This window comes from Panicum virgatum, chromosome 9K, assembly GCF_016808335.1.
Source record: "Panicum virgatum strain AP13 chromosome 9K, P.virgatum_v5, whole genome shotgun sequence".
Taxonomy (NCBI): domain Eukaryota; kingdom Viridiplantae; phylum Streptophyta; class Magnoliopsida; order Poales; family Poaceae; genus Panicum; species Panicum virgatum.
Window position 1 is genome coordinate 42,170,019 of NC_053144.1, and position 15,021 is coordinate 42,185,039.

Below are 15,021 nucleotides of genomic sequence, written 5' to 3' on the forward strand. Positions count from 1 at the left end.
GAAACGAGGCGTTGGTGTGCAAGAAAGCTAAAAAGTCACGGCCTTGGGCCGGTGCGTGCGCGGGTGCACGCCAGGCGTGACCATGGCGAGGCATGGCGTGGCCGCGATGGGAACAAAACAGCGGTGTGTGCGAGCTGCGGGTTTGGAACGTGGCACGTCGGGCTCCTGCACAAGAAAGGAAGGAACAGTGAGGCCTACGGGTTCCTCTAGGGAAGGCTCAACGACTGCGAACGCGCTCGTCGGCAGCGCAACACTAGGGGGGTTTCTGGGAGCAAGGAACGGCGACCTACCTGTGGAACGCGAGGGGGAAACGGGCGCTGCAAGGGTGAGGTGAAGCCATGGCGAGCTGCTGTCGTGCAGTGCCGCGCAGCCACGACGAGGTCGTCGTACGGGCGCAGGGCCGACGTCGAGGTCCGGCAGCGGCGTCCTCCTCCAAGTGCGGCGGTGGTGTTGGTGGCCGGTGGCGCTCTTCCTCCTTCTGGCCTTCCTCCGCAACACCTTCTTCCTGGTTCGGCGATGGCCGGGCGGAGGTGGCGCTCCTCTTTCTTCCTCTCAGTCTTCCCCTTCTCTTCTTCTCCTCCTCCTCTCTTCCTTGCTAGGTGTGGCGGCGGCTGAGGGGAAAAGAACCCAAGGGGGCCTAGGGTTTGCAAGGGAGGCGGCCACGAGCTTTATAGGTGTGGCGTCGGGGTCCGATTCGGCGCAGACGTCGAGGATTAATGGAGGCAGCTCGGTGCAGGCGCTAGGGGTACGTGGCGACATCACAGCGGCTGCCGAGCGGTCTAGGGCTCGGAGCGCGCACGACTGGTCAAGGATGAGGTGGAAAGGGGGCGCCACGGCTTCCACAACTTGTCGTGGAGCGGGGCAGGTACGCGTGGGAGCGGGCGGACGGCGTCGCACGGCAGGCGGAGCAGGCGACAGCGTCGGGGAAAAGAAGAGGAACATGGGGGAAGGCTACGGGTGGCCCCCACCTGTCGGTCTCTTGGTGAGAGGGTGGTTCTAGTTGGGCCAGTTTGGGCTGCAGAGGGGGGGTGCGTGGGTTGGGCTGCTGGCAGGCCGGATTTGTTGTAGCTGGGCTGGAGGGAAGTGTTAGGTGGGTTTGGTTAGGAGTTAGAGGGGTTAGACCTGTTAGCCTTTGAAATTTATTTGAATGTCCTCTTTCAAATAAATTCCCACAGAATTCAAACAAGGGAAAAGTAAATTCAAATCGAACTTCAATTAAACAATGTAGATCCAATAAATCCAAATATATCACACTAGCATTAAGGTCCTTATGTTAATTTGGCTTTTATTTTCTAGGAATTTTGAGGGAGATAGCACTTAATCTTATACTTTTCTAGCTATTATCACGATCACACAAAAAGTTTTTGAAACTCGCATTTTTGGAGTTTATAACATTCCGTAAAAATTACGGGATGTTACAAATAGATATTGACTCTGTTATGTTTTTTTCCTGGACAAGGAAATGAATACAAACACATCGGAGAAGATTAACAAATACCATTTGAACATATCTATGATGGGAAAAAACCACTTGGATGTAGTATCCTTGTGGTGTTTTCTTAACTGTATAAGGTAATATTTACAGCATGGTATGTGAGAGAAAACAATGAATATATATCAATGTATGGGCGCTCATGGTATTAAATATATTTTTAATCTGTAGGGTATTGCACGCATAGTAGGATTTTCGAAGAGATTATTAGTTTTCTATTGGTGGGATTTTCATTAGATAGTTACATTTGTGTCAGTACAGTGGCCGTTAAACTAAATGATTTTTCAAAATTATAATGGTGTTATACTAGTTTCATGGTCCTAAAATTTAGGTTATGAGACCATTGTATTTGTGGAACAACCATATTTTCTTGTACCTTCTGCATCTCAACATCATAAAAAAAGAAAAATTTAAATTTGTATCATTAAAATATCTCAAAGTTAGATATATACCATCGTTGTCTCACTGACATGTGGGGCTCACATGAGTCCATGACATATGAGTTACAATAATATATATCTAACTTTGAGATCTTTTAATGATACAGATCTAATTTTTTCTTAAAAAATAATATAATATCGTACGTGTACCACTACTAATAGGCCTTGATATCTAGGTACCTTCTGTAAAGAAGAATTCGGCTAAAAAAAAGATAAATAAGCTCTAACTCTTAGCCTTTTCTACTGCCTAACACATGCCTCTCTCTTTTCTCCTTGCATCGTGTTGGAGTAGTAGAATTTAAATTTCGCTTGTGCAAGGTGCTACATGTGAGTTGTATTCATTGAACGCTCAACAACATTATTCTTTCGCCATCACCAGTATGCCTCGCATCAACAACATTTTTCTCAAGGAAAGTGGTAGATGATTTCTAATGTTAGATTTCTCGTCTAAGATCTAAGAAATAAGTAATAGATGGAAAGTATGACGTAAAACAATGGGATAAGTTTTGGCAAAACCCCCGCGTCTTTTTACGTCGGAAGAGAAGAAGAGGCTGTCATCATTGTCGGAGTTTGTTTGCGTATTTTATATTTTTTCCGAGTTGTCAGAGAACATATTTCGGAGTTTGTTTATGTATTATTTTTTTACCCCGGTCGCAGCAGGCCGGCCACACCATACCCCCGCCTGACCTCATCTCATCATCGCCTCCACCTCACCAGAGAAATCCTCCCCCTCCGCCTCCGTCGCCAATTTTTCTATCAAACCCTCCTCCCCCTCCCCTCAGATCCCTCCCCCTTCCCAGCTCAGCCCTGCCCGATGGCCGCCGGATCGGACTCCGCCGCCGCCCGCCGCTGAGCGACCGCGACGGCCACCTCCGGCGACCGCCCGAGCACCCACGCCATGGTTGCTGAGGCGGCGCCGTCGGCGATCTGGTCGCGCCGCCGCGACGAGATCACCTTCGACCGCCTACACAAGGTACCGCCCCTCCCGGTCTCGCCCCGATCGGATCTGCCCGCTCGCTGACCCTGCCCCGAGTCGACGCCGCGGATCTGAGGCGCCCGCCCTGTTCCCCCATGTTTGACGCCTCCCGCGCGCCCGGGCCGTGCTCAGACGATCCGCGGCGCTCGCCGTCGCGCCCGAGGGTGGCTCTTCCAGGGCGCGCTGCTGTAGTCTGTAGGTTTTGATTTGATTTTGTTGCTCACCTGTGGGAGGATTTTATTAGATTCGATTGCTCCAGCTTCTCAGCTGGCATGGACTCCAGGTGGTGGTGCTGGTGCTGGTGCTGGTGCTGGGTGTTGCATGGGGGCTGGAGCAGACAAGCTATTGACTGAAGAATTTGATTGGTTTGTCGCATTCGGATGGCCGGATGTGTCGGATTGAGTTATTGAAGCTGTTTTCGGCGCTGTTGCTGCCAACCTAGCTGTCCAGAGAAGTGGGAACGGCCTCAATTTTGAAGAACGATCTTGGGGTTGTATGGAGAAGCTAACTGCTTATTGGTTTATCTCACTGCCAGACAAACAGAAGGTATGAAGAATGCGCTGGATTGAAGCGGTTACTATTGGTTTTGCTGCTGCTGCTGCTAACCGACGAGCAGTGATGACGACAAACCAAACTTTGGAGAGTAATCACTGCATCCTGGCTGCAGCAACCAACTGCTTCTAAGTATATGATTGGTTCGTCAGATTTGGGCACATGGATGGAGAATACATTCACGGCGTTACTGCCTTACTAGTGACGATGCTGCTGTGCTAACTGGCCATAGTTGTGATGCCAAGAATCTGGATTCGTAAAAGCTATTGTTGGTGTTTGGCTAGGGCAGTATAGACGAGGGAGCCATTGCAACCTATGTCTTAGCTGTGCGCTTGTCTCTAGCTTTCTCACTATTTGACTACCTAGGTGTTTTATGTGGGTACCATTTCAATATATGTACTGTTAAGTTAGCCTACGATCATTTTATTTCAGATGGAATCATATTTATCGAACTGTGTCATTCCTAGTATGCATTTAGTAATGGAAGGTTGCGTATTGATCCAGGCAATGTAGATTCCTGATTTAGAAACATTCTAGTGGCCCTGAGCTGGTGAATGGGCTATAAAGATTTAGTGGAGATGTTAATGCAAAGCATTTCTCTGTAAAGTTCTGTCAACTTGGGGTTCAATACACTACACTGCTTCTCAAACAGAGTTAATGGTTGGTATGGTACTGTACATTGATAGTTCTCACTAGTTTCAATTGACTTGTTGAATGCACTATCTTCTTTATTGAGCCCTGAGATGTGCATTTATGTTCTTTTTTTAATGTGTACTATTAGAGCTATGTCATTTTAAGTTGAATAATGTAACTGATCTCTTAATCCTGTGGATTCAAACTGTTCCAGTTTTGGAGTGCCCTGTCACCTCGTGCACGACATGAGCTGCTCAGACTTGATAAACAGACCCTCATCGAGCATGCTCGCAAGAACTTGTACTGTTCAAGATGCAATGGGCTGCTTTTGGAAAGTTTTACACAAATAGTCAAGTATGGGAAGTCACTGCATCAAGAAGGTTCGTGTGAGCCAAGGTTTCAGGAAGTTGAAGCAGAAGAAGTTCAGGACCCCTCAGTTCATCCTTGGGGAGGCCTTTCAACAACAAAGGATGGCATCTTAACTCTTCTTGATTGCTTCATAAATGCAAAATCTCTTCATGTGATCCAGAATGTAAGGATGAAACAGTAAACTTAGTTCTCTTTATCTGGCCTATGAACTTTTCCTATGATATTTTCGTTTGTTCTCTGATTGTCTGTTGTAGTATTCCTTCTCATATGTTCATATTCTAGTGCACTCCACATTGTTTTGACTAGGTATTTGCCAGTGCACGTGCAAGGGAACGTGAACGTGAAATGCTTTACCCTGATGCATGTGGTGGCGGTGGCAGAGGATGGATTAGCCCAGTGATACCTAACTATGGCAGGGGGCATGGAACACGAGACACATGTGCTTTGCACACTGCACGCCTTTCTTGCGATACTCTGGTGGATTTTTGGTCGGCACTGAGTGAAGAAACTAGATCATCTCTTTTAAGGATGAAGGAAGAGGACTTCATTGAAAGACTTATGCATAGGTGAGTCCAAAAGCTGTTTTCATTTTATACTGTTTTGAACTGAAATACAGTGATGTTACTGTCAAGGGATGTGCTATCGTGAACAAGAATGGGATAACCATTAGTTTTGTTATTTGAGTTTATTTGCTTCTTGATATTGATAGGAATAACTTCTAAATGTAGATTGTTATAGGCATTACATGCTAATTTTTTTGTAAGATGAGTTGATTTTCTTCTTGATACTGATTGAAATATCTTTTGAAAGGTATATGAAATTCCATAAAAAATTACTTGTTCTAATTTAAGGAAGTGCATCAAACAATCTAAAACTAAATTTTTGCAATAATTCGACATTGTCAACGGGCCTAATGATAGCAATAAGTCGCTGAACTAGGTAATCTTAGTTCTTATAAATCCGCATGTTTATTGGGTAAATGCATTTATGAATTATAAATTGGCTAAACGCTACTTCAAATTGGTCTGTGTTCTAACATATGTCCGCTGCTTATTTATTATAATGTTGCACAGATAGAGCATGCAACCTAAAGCTATGTTTTAAAGCTTTTCATTTCTTGTTCAAGCTTGTACATATAATGTTTAATGCTTTGCAACATTGTGCCTGGTACTTAAATATCTACAAGCCCTACTATATGTAATGTCATCAGCTCATCAGCGATAACAGTACCATGGTTTTACATTTATTATCCAATGCAACCTTTTGATGAGATGTTCTGAATTATGAATGTGTATATGTTTGTAGTCAATATAGAATAATTTAATAACCTTTTGGATGAAATTTTGGTGCAGGTTTGACAGCAAGAGATTTTGCCGAGACTGCAGAAGGAATGTTATTCGCGAATTCAAAGAGCTCAAGGAACTAAAGCGCATGCGAAAGGAACCTTGCTGCACCAGTTGGTTTTGTGTTGCAGATACAGCATTTCAGTGTGAGGTCAGAATGGCATTCCTTATCATCCGTCATATCTGCAATTTCATGGTTGTTTATCTCTCTTTGTTTCTTTGGGCACACATCTTGTGGTAAAACCGTACAGAGAAAAACTCTGCAGCAAATATGGTTCAAGGGTCTTCATTCACATTTTCATTGTTGTAATCTGATAGAGCTTGCCTAGTTGGCTTGTTAACATTTTCCTTTGCATATTTGCAGATGTTTGAAGATGCTGTTCTTGTTGATTGGCACCAATCCTTTTTGGAGCAAGATGAAATTTACAATCATTTTGAGTTGGCTATTGGAACAGATGAAGGAAAATCTGATATTCTAAACTTTGAAGATGTGGGGATGAATGGGCAAGTCCATAGAAAAGGCCTCGATCTTGATCAGTTTGAAGACTATTTTGTTACACTGAGAGCACGCAGACCAGATGGGCGTTCTTCAGAATTATGTGTGAAGGCTCATGCCTTGAAGGGCCAATCATGTGTTCACCGCAGACTTATTGTGGGGGATGGATTTGTGACAATTACCAAAGGTGAAAGTATTAGAAGTTTCTTTGAGCATGCTGAAGAAGCAGAGGAAGAGGATGTAAGTGGCTCCTATTTTAAATCATTAACATCAAACATGATCAGAAATTCAGAATATTTGTTATTCAGAACTTGAACATACATTGTTCTTGTTCATAAAGTCTGATCCTGTGACGTATGCATGAGCAGGAAGATGATGCAATGGATAGAGACAGCAATGACCCTGATGGTGATGTTGCTCATCCCCAGAAGCATGCCAAGAGCCCTGAACTTGCAAGAGAATTTCTCCTGGATGCTGCTGCAGTGATCTTCAAAGAACAGGTAGTGTATGGCACTGGATACATAGTAACGAACCATCTATTGCTATGTTTTGAAGGCGTCGCCTAGGTGACAAGGCGGTGGTGGCTCACCTTGCCTAAGGTGTCGCCTTAGTCCGCCTTAGCCCGCCTAGGCGATAAGGCGGTGGTGGCTCGCCTTGCCTCGCCTTAAAGCTTTACAAACACTGATCTATTGAGAAATTAAAAGCTCTTTACTGTTATTGGTTGTATGAAGAGCAAAAGTTTATCTACTTTTAGTATTCTGATCATAAATGTAGTAAAAATTGGTGATACGCTTTCTAAATGTCACAGCATTACCTGAATGTCTTCTCCTTTTATATACCAACCTCTTGAAATAAGGATTTCTTTGCATAGAACATAAATATGTGGAATTTATAGTTTTTTTAAGTAACCAGCACAACTGAGACAGTACAATCGATTTAAGCATTAAATATAAAAATATTCTTTGTGAGTCTGTTGCCACTTATCAGCATACTTGATCTTTATTAATTGTACCAAAAATTATATGGTCAGCATTATGGGCAGAACAATTGTGCTAACTGGTCTGTACTTTGAGATAATTAGACCAACTTGTCCAAAGCACTAATCTCTTGCCAATTGTTGGTGTTGTTTGCAGGTCGAGAAGGCTTTCAGAGAAGGCACAGCACGGCAGAATGCACATAGTGTTTTTGTGTCCCTTGCACTAAAACTGTTGGAAGAACGAGTTCATGTTGCTTGCAAGGAAATAATTACTTTGGAAAAACAGGTATCTTTTGTATGTGATAGCAGATGTAAGGATAATTTTTTTTTTATATGCCACTGGGAGTTTCCTGTTTAGCTCATGTACTGGCCATCCTGAAGTTGTTATTTGTGTATATGCAATTTGAATTTTTGTGTATATCATTTAAGTTTGTGTGTATAGCACTGGCTAGTGGTGCACACACAAATTCCAGTGTTTTACACAAAATAGGAAGTATGATGACAAGTGAGCAAAGCAGGCACATATAAAAGATGTGTACACAAATTGCCTTAGTTGTAGAAGGTGCATCATTGATGTGAATTATTTGCTTCGCCTTTCATGATGTATACCAACATTGAGTTACTCTTGCAGACCAAACTTCTCGAGGAAGAGGAGAAAGAAAAGCGTGAAGAAGAAGAGCGCAGGGAGAGGAGGAGGACAAAAGAGAGGGAAAAGAAGAACAGAAGAAAAGAAAGGTTAAAAGGGAAGGATAGAGATAGGGAAAAAATAGTGGTTAAGTCAAAAGGTGATACTTCACCGCCATCTCTGAGCAACCAAGCAACACCAAATAATGAGTCACTAAATATTCTGGACTTGAGATATTCAGATAGCGAAGAAGAAGATAATGTTATGGCCAGGGAGCACTCCTCTCCTGATTCCTCTGTTGATCAGGCTTCAAGCAGGGACAGTGATGAGCGGAGCAATGAGCATGAATGCAATGCAACAACAGATTGTGATGGCTCATTCTCATATGAGGAGTCTATATCATCAAGAAGAAACCTGAGATATAGAAGAGACTTTCCTCAAGAACAAGATGCCAGTTATTGGTATGAAGATTGCCAAGATGACTCTGGAGATGTTCAGCAGCATTCTAGGGAGAGGATATGGAATAACACTAGAGGCTACAACACTGTTTTTGGTGCAAATAATAGAACTAGGGATAGATACAATCCCTGCAGTTGTGGGCATCAGGAAGAATACAGATACTTTTCAAATACAGCTAGACCAAGCAGAGATATGAAGATGGCCAGGAAAACAGTTGAGAAGCCCAGGTTGCAGTACCGCAGGTGCTATCCATTGGATAGCTTCATAGTGCCCAAAGGAGGCCGTGTTGGTGGTGCACCAACCAAGAATGCAGGGCCAAAGCAAGTATGGGAGCCAATGGATGCAAGAAAGAAGGCCAGCTTGGGGAATGAAAGTAATACTGCTGGGGTTGCTGATGATGCTGATCGGTCAGATCAAGTGGAATGCTCAAAGGTTATTAGTGAATGTGAAAAGCTTGAGAAAGTGTGTGAACCACTTGCTGATGTTGGTTCTGAGGGATCTGAGGTAGTTTGCAAGTCAGACACAGATGAGCCATGCAGAGGTGAGAAGAGTCAGTCTGCTTGTAATGATGGACCTCATGTCATGGATAAGCCAGATAGCTGCTTGGCAAAGGACACTGGTAGGACAGCAAACTTAACCAGTTCGGACAGCTCCTCCTGTCTAAGTGAGGGAGACAGAGACAGCAGCATGAGCAGCATGACCTCACTGAGTGCTCAGAATGCGGAGTCTTCATCGACATCTGATTCAGAAGATTCTTCAGACAGGAACAATAGAAGTCCGGGTGATCCACCAGTGAAGAGTGCTTCCCGTTCATTGCTTGAGATGTGTGCAGGAAATGGTTTCAGGGAGTACCAACCTAAAGGCCTGCATCCTCCTGATGGCAACCAGTTTGGGTTCAGGGTTGGCCCTTTCCAGGACCAGATGTTGCACCATCAGAAGGTCCATGCACCACCTTACTCGGCACCATTCATGGGGTTCCACAATCACCCCCTGCCAGTTCCAACAAATGGGTACTTGTCATATCCTCAGCCTGGTCACTTCTTCCCTGGTCCTGTGGCCCCTGTCAGATATGGAGTCGCTGGTAACCAATGTGTGGACTTCCCAATGCAGTACAACAATAACATTCATCCTTACTCAGGCCCTGAGTTTGGTTTTCTGCCTTCGCCACCAGTTCACAAGGCTCCTGTGAGCTTCCATGCCGTGCCAGTGCCAGTGCCACCACCGACCCCGCTATGTAGAAGTGGAGTGCCGGTGTTGATGAATCAAGAGAGGCAGCAGAGCCATCCTCTCATTCCTAAACTAAACCAGGCAGTGCTGGTGGCTGAGAACGGCTGTGCAGAAGACAACAACACCAAACAGAAACAGAAAGATGATGATAGCATGCCGTTCTCCTTGTTCCAGTTCAACCTGCCGATCGCCCCTCCTGCGCCGGCAGCGTCCAAAGAAGAGCAAGTTGAGGGAGCATTGGCGCCGTCAAGACTCCTGCCGCCGATAGCTCAGGCCCAGCCATGCTCAAGGGAGATAGCTCAGGCCCAGCCATGCTCAAGGGAGGAGACGAACATCAAGGAGTACAACCTCTTCTCCGGGTGTAACGACGGAGTGATGTTTCGGTTAAACTAGACATGAGAAAGAAGTGAGCATTCAATACAGCGATACAATGGCCAGTGATTTGTATTCCCCGAAAAACAGAATAAAGTAGCTCGAGGTTTTTACTGTGCTGCCCTCGAATATTTATTTCCCCTTTTTTACCTTGATTTCCTTTTCCCCCAATTGTGTGTAAGGAAAACTGGAAAGATAGCGAGTGGTATAGATTTGCAGTTTTGACACAAAGGTTCGGTTAATCTGTGATGTTTTCACGGGATGGTGTAGCGGTCTATATAGTTTTTCTTTTCTTTGCCCTGTTTGATTCAAAGGAACTTTGGAGAAATTGCAAAGGAACTGATTCAATAGCGAAGAGAGAACAGCGGGGAAACATATTGTGGCCGGCATCACCGGGAAAGAACCGGAACTGTGTTGTTCGTTGGTTGGTAGCATTGGTGGTTTGTCTGGTTGGTGGGGCTTATAGTTTTTTTTATTCCATTGGTGCAGTAAATTTCCGTGGTTAAGTTCCTCTGTTCCAAACACCAATATATTTCCTGTGGTTTTAAATGCTCTATTTTCCACTTCATTCATATTTTCTCTTTACGTTTTTTCCCTATTCCTGTGTTTGGCATTTCTCCCATAAAAAAATACTCTTTTTTATTTTTGAAACGACGATCTATATGATTACAGGTTACTGTTGAACAATGCGGTTTGACTAGCAGTCGCGTGACACGGAAGGCAGACTTGTTCTTGAGAGGCCGGTTGAGAGAAGACGAGTACCTGGATAAAAACTAAGCAGCGCCCCGGACGTCTGGACGCTGCGCCCCGGACGTCTGTGATGAAACATCGAAAATTAACTTGCGCAACATCAGATATCACTATTTATAACATGGAAAAATTATATGTAAAAATAATTGTTTTGTTCAACTCGTGATAGAAAATTCCTGCCACAACATGAACAGCATATTTCATGCAACATCTGTTATCTGTTGTGAAACATGTAGAAACAATAATTTCAATATTGATGCTTAACTATTGCAACATATGTTGGAGCGTCTGATTTTTTTCAAAATTCCGGACGTACATACTGTAGCATTACCTTAAAAACTAAAAACAGAACAGGGGAAAGACAGGGGCAACTTGGTCTTTCCCCAAGCGTCGTAAATTAGCTGCGGGCGTGCAGCAGAACAAGTGCAAGAAACGTGCAGCAGAACCAAAGCTCCTACTATCTAAGACTAATGGACGGCGCATGTAATAAAATATATTAAATAAGAACTTTATATTTATATAAAGTCTAGTAGATAACAATTTTATATTTCATAGTACAGGTGTTCATGCAGAGAGTACGTAGTTTAAAATAAATTTTATAAATAAGAATATAATAATTGATACTAACCTCCGTTCACGAATACTTGTCAACTTTGACTTTTACTATTGCTACTTTGACCACTAATTATTTAAAAAGTATCCAGTTAACGAAAACACTTAGAGTATCATTGTATTTTGTGTCAAGAATACTTTAAGTATGACACATGTTTAAAATGGTATAACAATGTATCTTTTTAAAATTGAAGGTCAAACTTTGAATAATAAAATCAAAGTTGCCAATTATTTATGAACGGAGGTTAGTAATTTAGTATCAAACATATTAAAATATTTGGTAAACAAAAGATCCAATTAAAAATACTTTTTTTATTCAACAATTCAGAACATGTTTCTAAAAAATCCCGTAAACAAAAATTATATTCATATATCAAAATACTTAATACAATGAATGATGGCAAAGGATATTAATTATAATGCCAATTAAGTTACCATAGTTATTGATGTATTCATAGACATCGATCATTGAGTAATCAAGAATAAAAGAGCAAATATTTCATATATGGCCAAAGCAAGCAAATCCAATTGAAACCGACATTAATTTTGTATCCCTACCAGTATAGGGTTCTCTTTATAGTAAGAAAAAATTCAAAGAAAAGCTAAATGCCAGTGCGTTTCTACAGGCAAGATAATTTTTTTGCATAATGCTATTGCAATCCAGATTTAATTTACATGGTCACATGAATTTAGTTTACTTGTTACAAGCAATCTCATAAAAAAGAATACTTATCATCTGATTCTGATCTCGCACTAAATTTTCTATTCACGGTCTTGCCTCCAATCTGATCATCATCATTGAGTTAATCGTTGAACACATGGTGATGGATTAATCAAAGATTGAACAGTAGCATGACACAATTACATAATCCAAAGAAGGAAAAATGGAGAGTAGAATGACAAAATTCCAAGAATCGAGTAACAAAGATTAGAAAAAAAATCAAGCTAAAAGCAGATGCATCTTATAAATAATTTGCACTTTGCAAAATTGTCTAGCTAATCATGTGGTTCACTATTAACTGTACATATAGCAGGAGACTATACATATAGCAGGAGAACATTATGAATACTGTGCTGCCATAAAAGCATCTCCAGCAGTCCCCCAATCCCCAATCCAACTACCATATTGGGAGAGTAGATAAAAAAATAGTACTCCAACAGTCCTTAAAACATTTTCCCTTTTCTCAATAATTATTGGGACAACCCAATAATTCACCCCAACTCTCCCTAAATAAAGGGGGAGTTAGAGAATCTCCTAATAAAATAGTTGGATTGGAATAAGATTATTGGGAGACTGTAAAAACAAGTCCCCAAATAATCCTAAAACTTCTATCGGAACATCTTTCAATACCAGTTATTGGAAAAGGATTATTGGGGGACTGCTGGAGATGCTCTAACAACTTTTACTATCCTAACACGCATCAAAATAATTCGAAGTATCCTTCTAAGAAATGGAGTATCGGTATAGTTGTGATAAGGAAAAATAAACAGCTTTGTTTCCATTAAATTCACAGTGATTGAGGCCACGAACGGAGGCACCAATAACAAATTGTTACCTGTTTAATGCTTGAATGCCTCCATTGTTCAAGAATGAACCCTACACCTTATGTTGTCTTTTCTTTCTCTTCCTTTGACCACTTATCATTTAGGACTTCTAATTTATGGGAGTTTAAAAAAATCTATCAGAAAAGTTTGCATCATTTAACAATTCTGGCATTTTATCAACCTGAAAAGAGCTAAAATTCTAGTAGAGTGCACATGCCCTAGGCATATGTTAAAAAAAACTTGTAAACAAGAATTAAATTTTATGTTATAATAAAGATGCATCACACGTTTTTTTACGTTCCTACAAAAAAATTGCGTGCCCTATGTTATAATAAATTTTGTGGTCACCATAGTTCTGGTTCAAAATTATGGCTGCAATATACTAGTATGGACAAGTATTTACAACTGATTGAAGCTTGATAGAGCCTGTTGTCCTAAGTAGCTACGACTTTTTCCATCAAATTGTGGGCATAACAATATCAAAAATCGAAGGAAAAACATTCATTGAAAGAAATCATGTGGATTTCATAAGTGAAGATCTCTCAGGTATCAAGTTGGGACGAACCAATGCAAATAACACCCTCTCATTTTATCTCACCAACCTAAAGTATTTATTTGTTTGAGGCCCTTACAGGGAATTTTCCCAAAGTATATAGCCCATCTCATCTGCTTTCTGCTCCTTCCTTCTCCTGTTTTCCATAAACTAGGCAGCATGGTAGAGCGCCACCACTGTCATGTTCGTCCCCATGCCATCAGCCCATGTAAACCAAGGCGCAGCTAGCCAGACAAACACCGGAACCACCACTTTTTCCTACGTCTACTTTCTTCTTCCTCACTGAGCAAGGTAGCTCAAGTCAGTGGTAACATTGATCTCCTAAGCACGGAAGCACAATGGATATACATCTGAATTTTTTTCTTCAACAAATTATTGATCACATATGTCAAATTGAAAACAAGAAGGCTTGCCACATCAACATATTATGGGAGAATCACAAGCATGAATCTTACAAAAGGGTATCCAACAGTATGCCATTTTTTAACACTTTTTCTATAGCCTTGTAGCCTTGAAAAGGCTGCATGCAATGCAAAAGTTCAGAAGATCAGCCCAATTTCTAAAACGATTTTAAAAAGATGACACTACCAAAATATCTAAATTACTTCGCTCAATTATAACCAAAGTCCAGATAACCCCCTAAACTATCATTTAGTTTATTTGACACCCCCCAAAACTATGTCATTTGGTTCAAATTACCCCCCTAATAGAATTTGTCTTTTTCATTTCTCCATCAATAGGTGGAGTTTTAAGTTGAAATTTTATAAGATGGTAGTACACATCATAACACATGTTAATTTTTTATCATTATTGCAATAGGTTAGGATATTTAATAAGAAATTAATCATTGGAGTTCAAAATTATATAAAAAATAATGTTGAAAAAATTATAACAATTTTTTAAATATCCATCCTGATGTCCACTACAACCTTGCAAAATTTGATATTAAAATTCAACTTGTGTATGGAGAAATAACAAAGACAAATTGTATTATGGGGTAGAATGAACTAAATGCCATAATTTAGGGGGTAAATTGGACCAAGTTATAGTTTAGGGGGTTATTCATACTTTGGCTATATTTGGAGGGTGTAAATTGAACTTTTTCCAAATATTATAGGACATAAGAGTAAGATCTGATTACTTTAAAATTTCATAATGCAACATTTAAATAGATCACACATGTCCAATAAACTCACCAAACATTCACTATAAATGCCCACCTCCAGAGTAATTATCCTGTTTGGCAAGCAAGATTACCCGATCCTCATTGCTAGATATAAATTAAAAAAAACTGCAAACGACTGTGAACTGTCACAAATAAGAACATCACCGGTTGCTCATATATTGTTTTCAGATCACCCTAAGCCATGTGCTCCCGACCCTGTCTTTACCAGGCATCTAAAATAAAGCAATAGAAGTGAGATCAACCTTCAATCATATTTTATTAAAATCATAAGAAAAATTCTCACCGGCAGTCACAAGAAGAAAAATACATGTTTGTTGATGAAGACATGAACCATTTAGCTACAACCTTTCAAGACGATGATAAGGTGAGCTCGTTCATATGTACTATTGGTAATTCTAAGAATAGATTGCTACCT

The 15,021-nt window shown here is 41.2% G+C and overlaps 1 protein-coding gene across 4 annotated transcripts; it reads left to right on the forward strand.

Moving 5' to 3' along the window:
- The first annotated feature begins 2,587 nt into the window (after window positions 1-2,587).
- On the forward strand, window positions 2,588-10,202 carry LOC120651469. Of its 4 annotated transcripts, XM_039928947.1 has the most exons (9): window positions 2,588-2,905; window positions 4,308-4,625; window positions 4,769-5,028; window positions 5,815-5,956; window positions 6,170-6,541; window positions 6,670-6,801; window positions 7,435-7,563; window positions 7,909-9,861; window positions 9,892-10,202. In XM_039928947.1, exons 1-9 carry the CDS (start codon window positions 2,831-2,833, stop codon window positions 9,979-9,981), a joined length of 3,471 nt encoding a protein of 1,156 aa, XP_039784881.1. In that variant the 5' UTR covers window positions 2,588-2,830; the 3' UTR covers window positions 9,982-10,202. The 4 variants fall into 4 exon arrangements, with proteins under 4 accessions (XP_039784881.1, XP_039784879.1, XP_039784880.1 ...); XM_039928945.1 differs by having other exon boundaries at window positions 7,909-10,202; XM_039928946.1 differs by lacking the exon at window positions 2,588-2,905 and adding an exon at window positions 3,263-3,454 and having other exon boundaries at window positions 7,909-10,202.
- The last annotated feature ends 4,819 nt before the right edge of the window (window positions 10,203-15,021 follow it).

Excerpts from the sequence above, each read along its gene's own strand:
- LOC120651469 (XM_039928945.1), top strand. The coding sequence starts at position 2,831 with ATGGTTGCTGAGGCGGCGCCGTCGGCGATCTGGTCGCGCCGCCGCGAC. Across the intron at positions 5,029-5,814 it reads ATTGAAAGACTTATGCATAG|GTTTGACAGCAAGAGATTTT; the intron begins GTGAGTCCAAAA and ends ATTTTGGTGCAG. Across the intron at positions 7,564-7,908 it reads TAATTACTTTGGAAAAACAG|ACCAAACTTCTCGAGGAAGA; the intron begins GTATCTTTTGTA and ends TTACTCTTGCAG.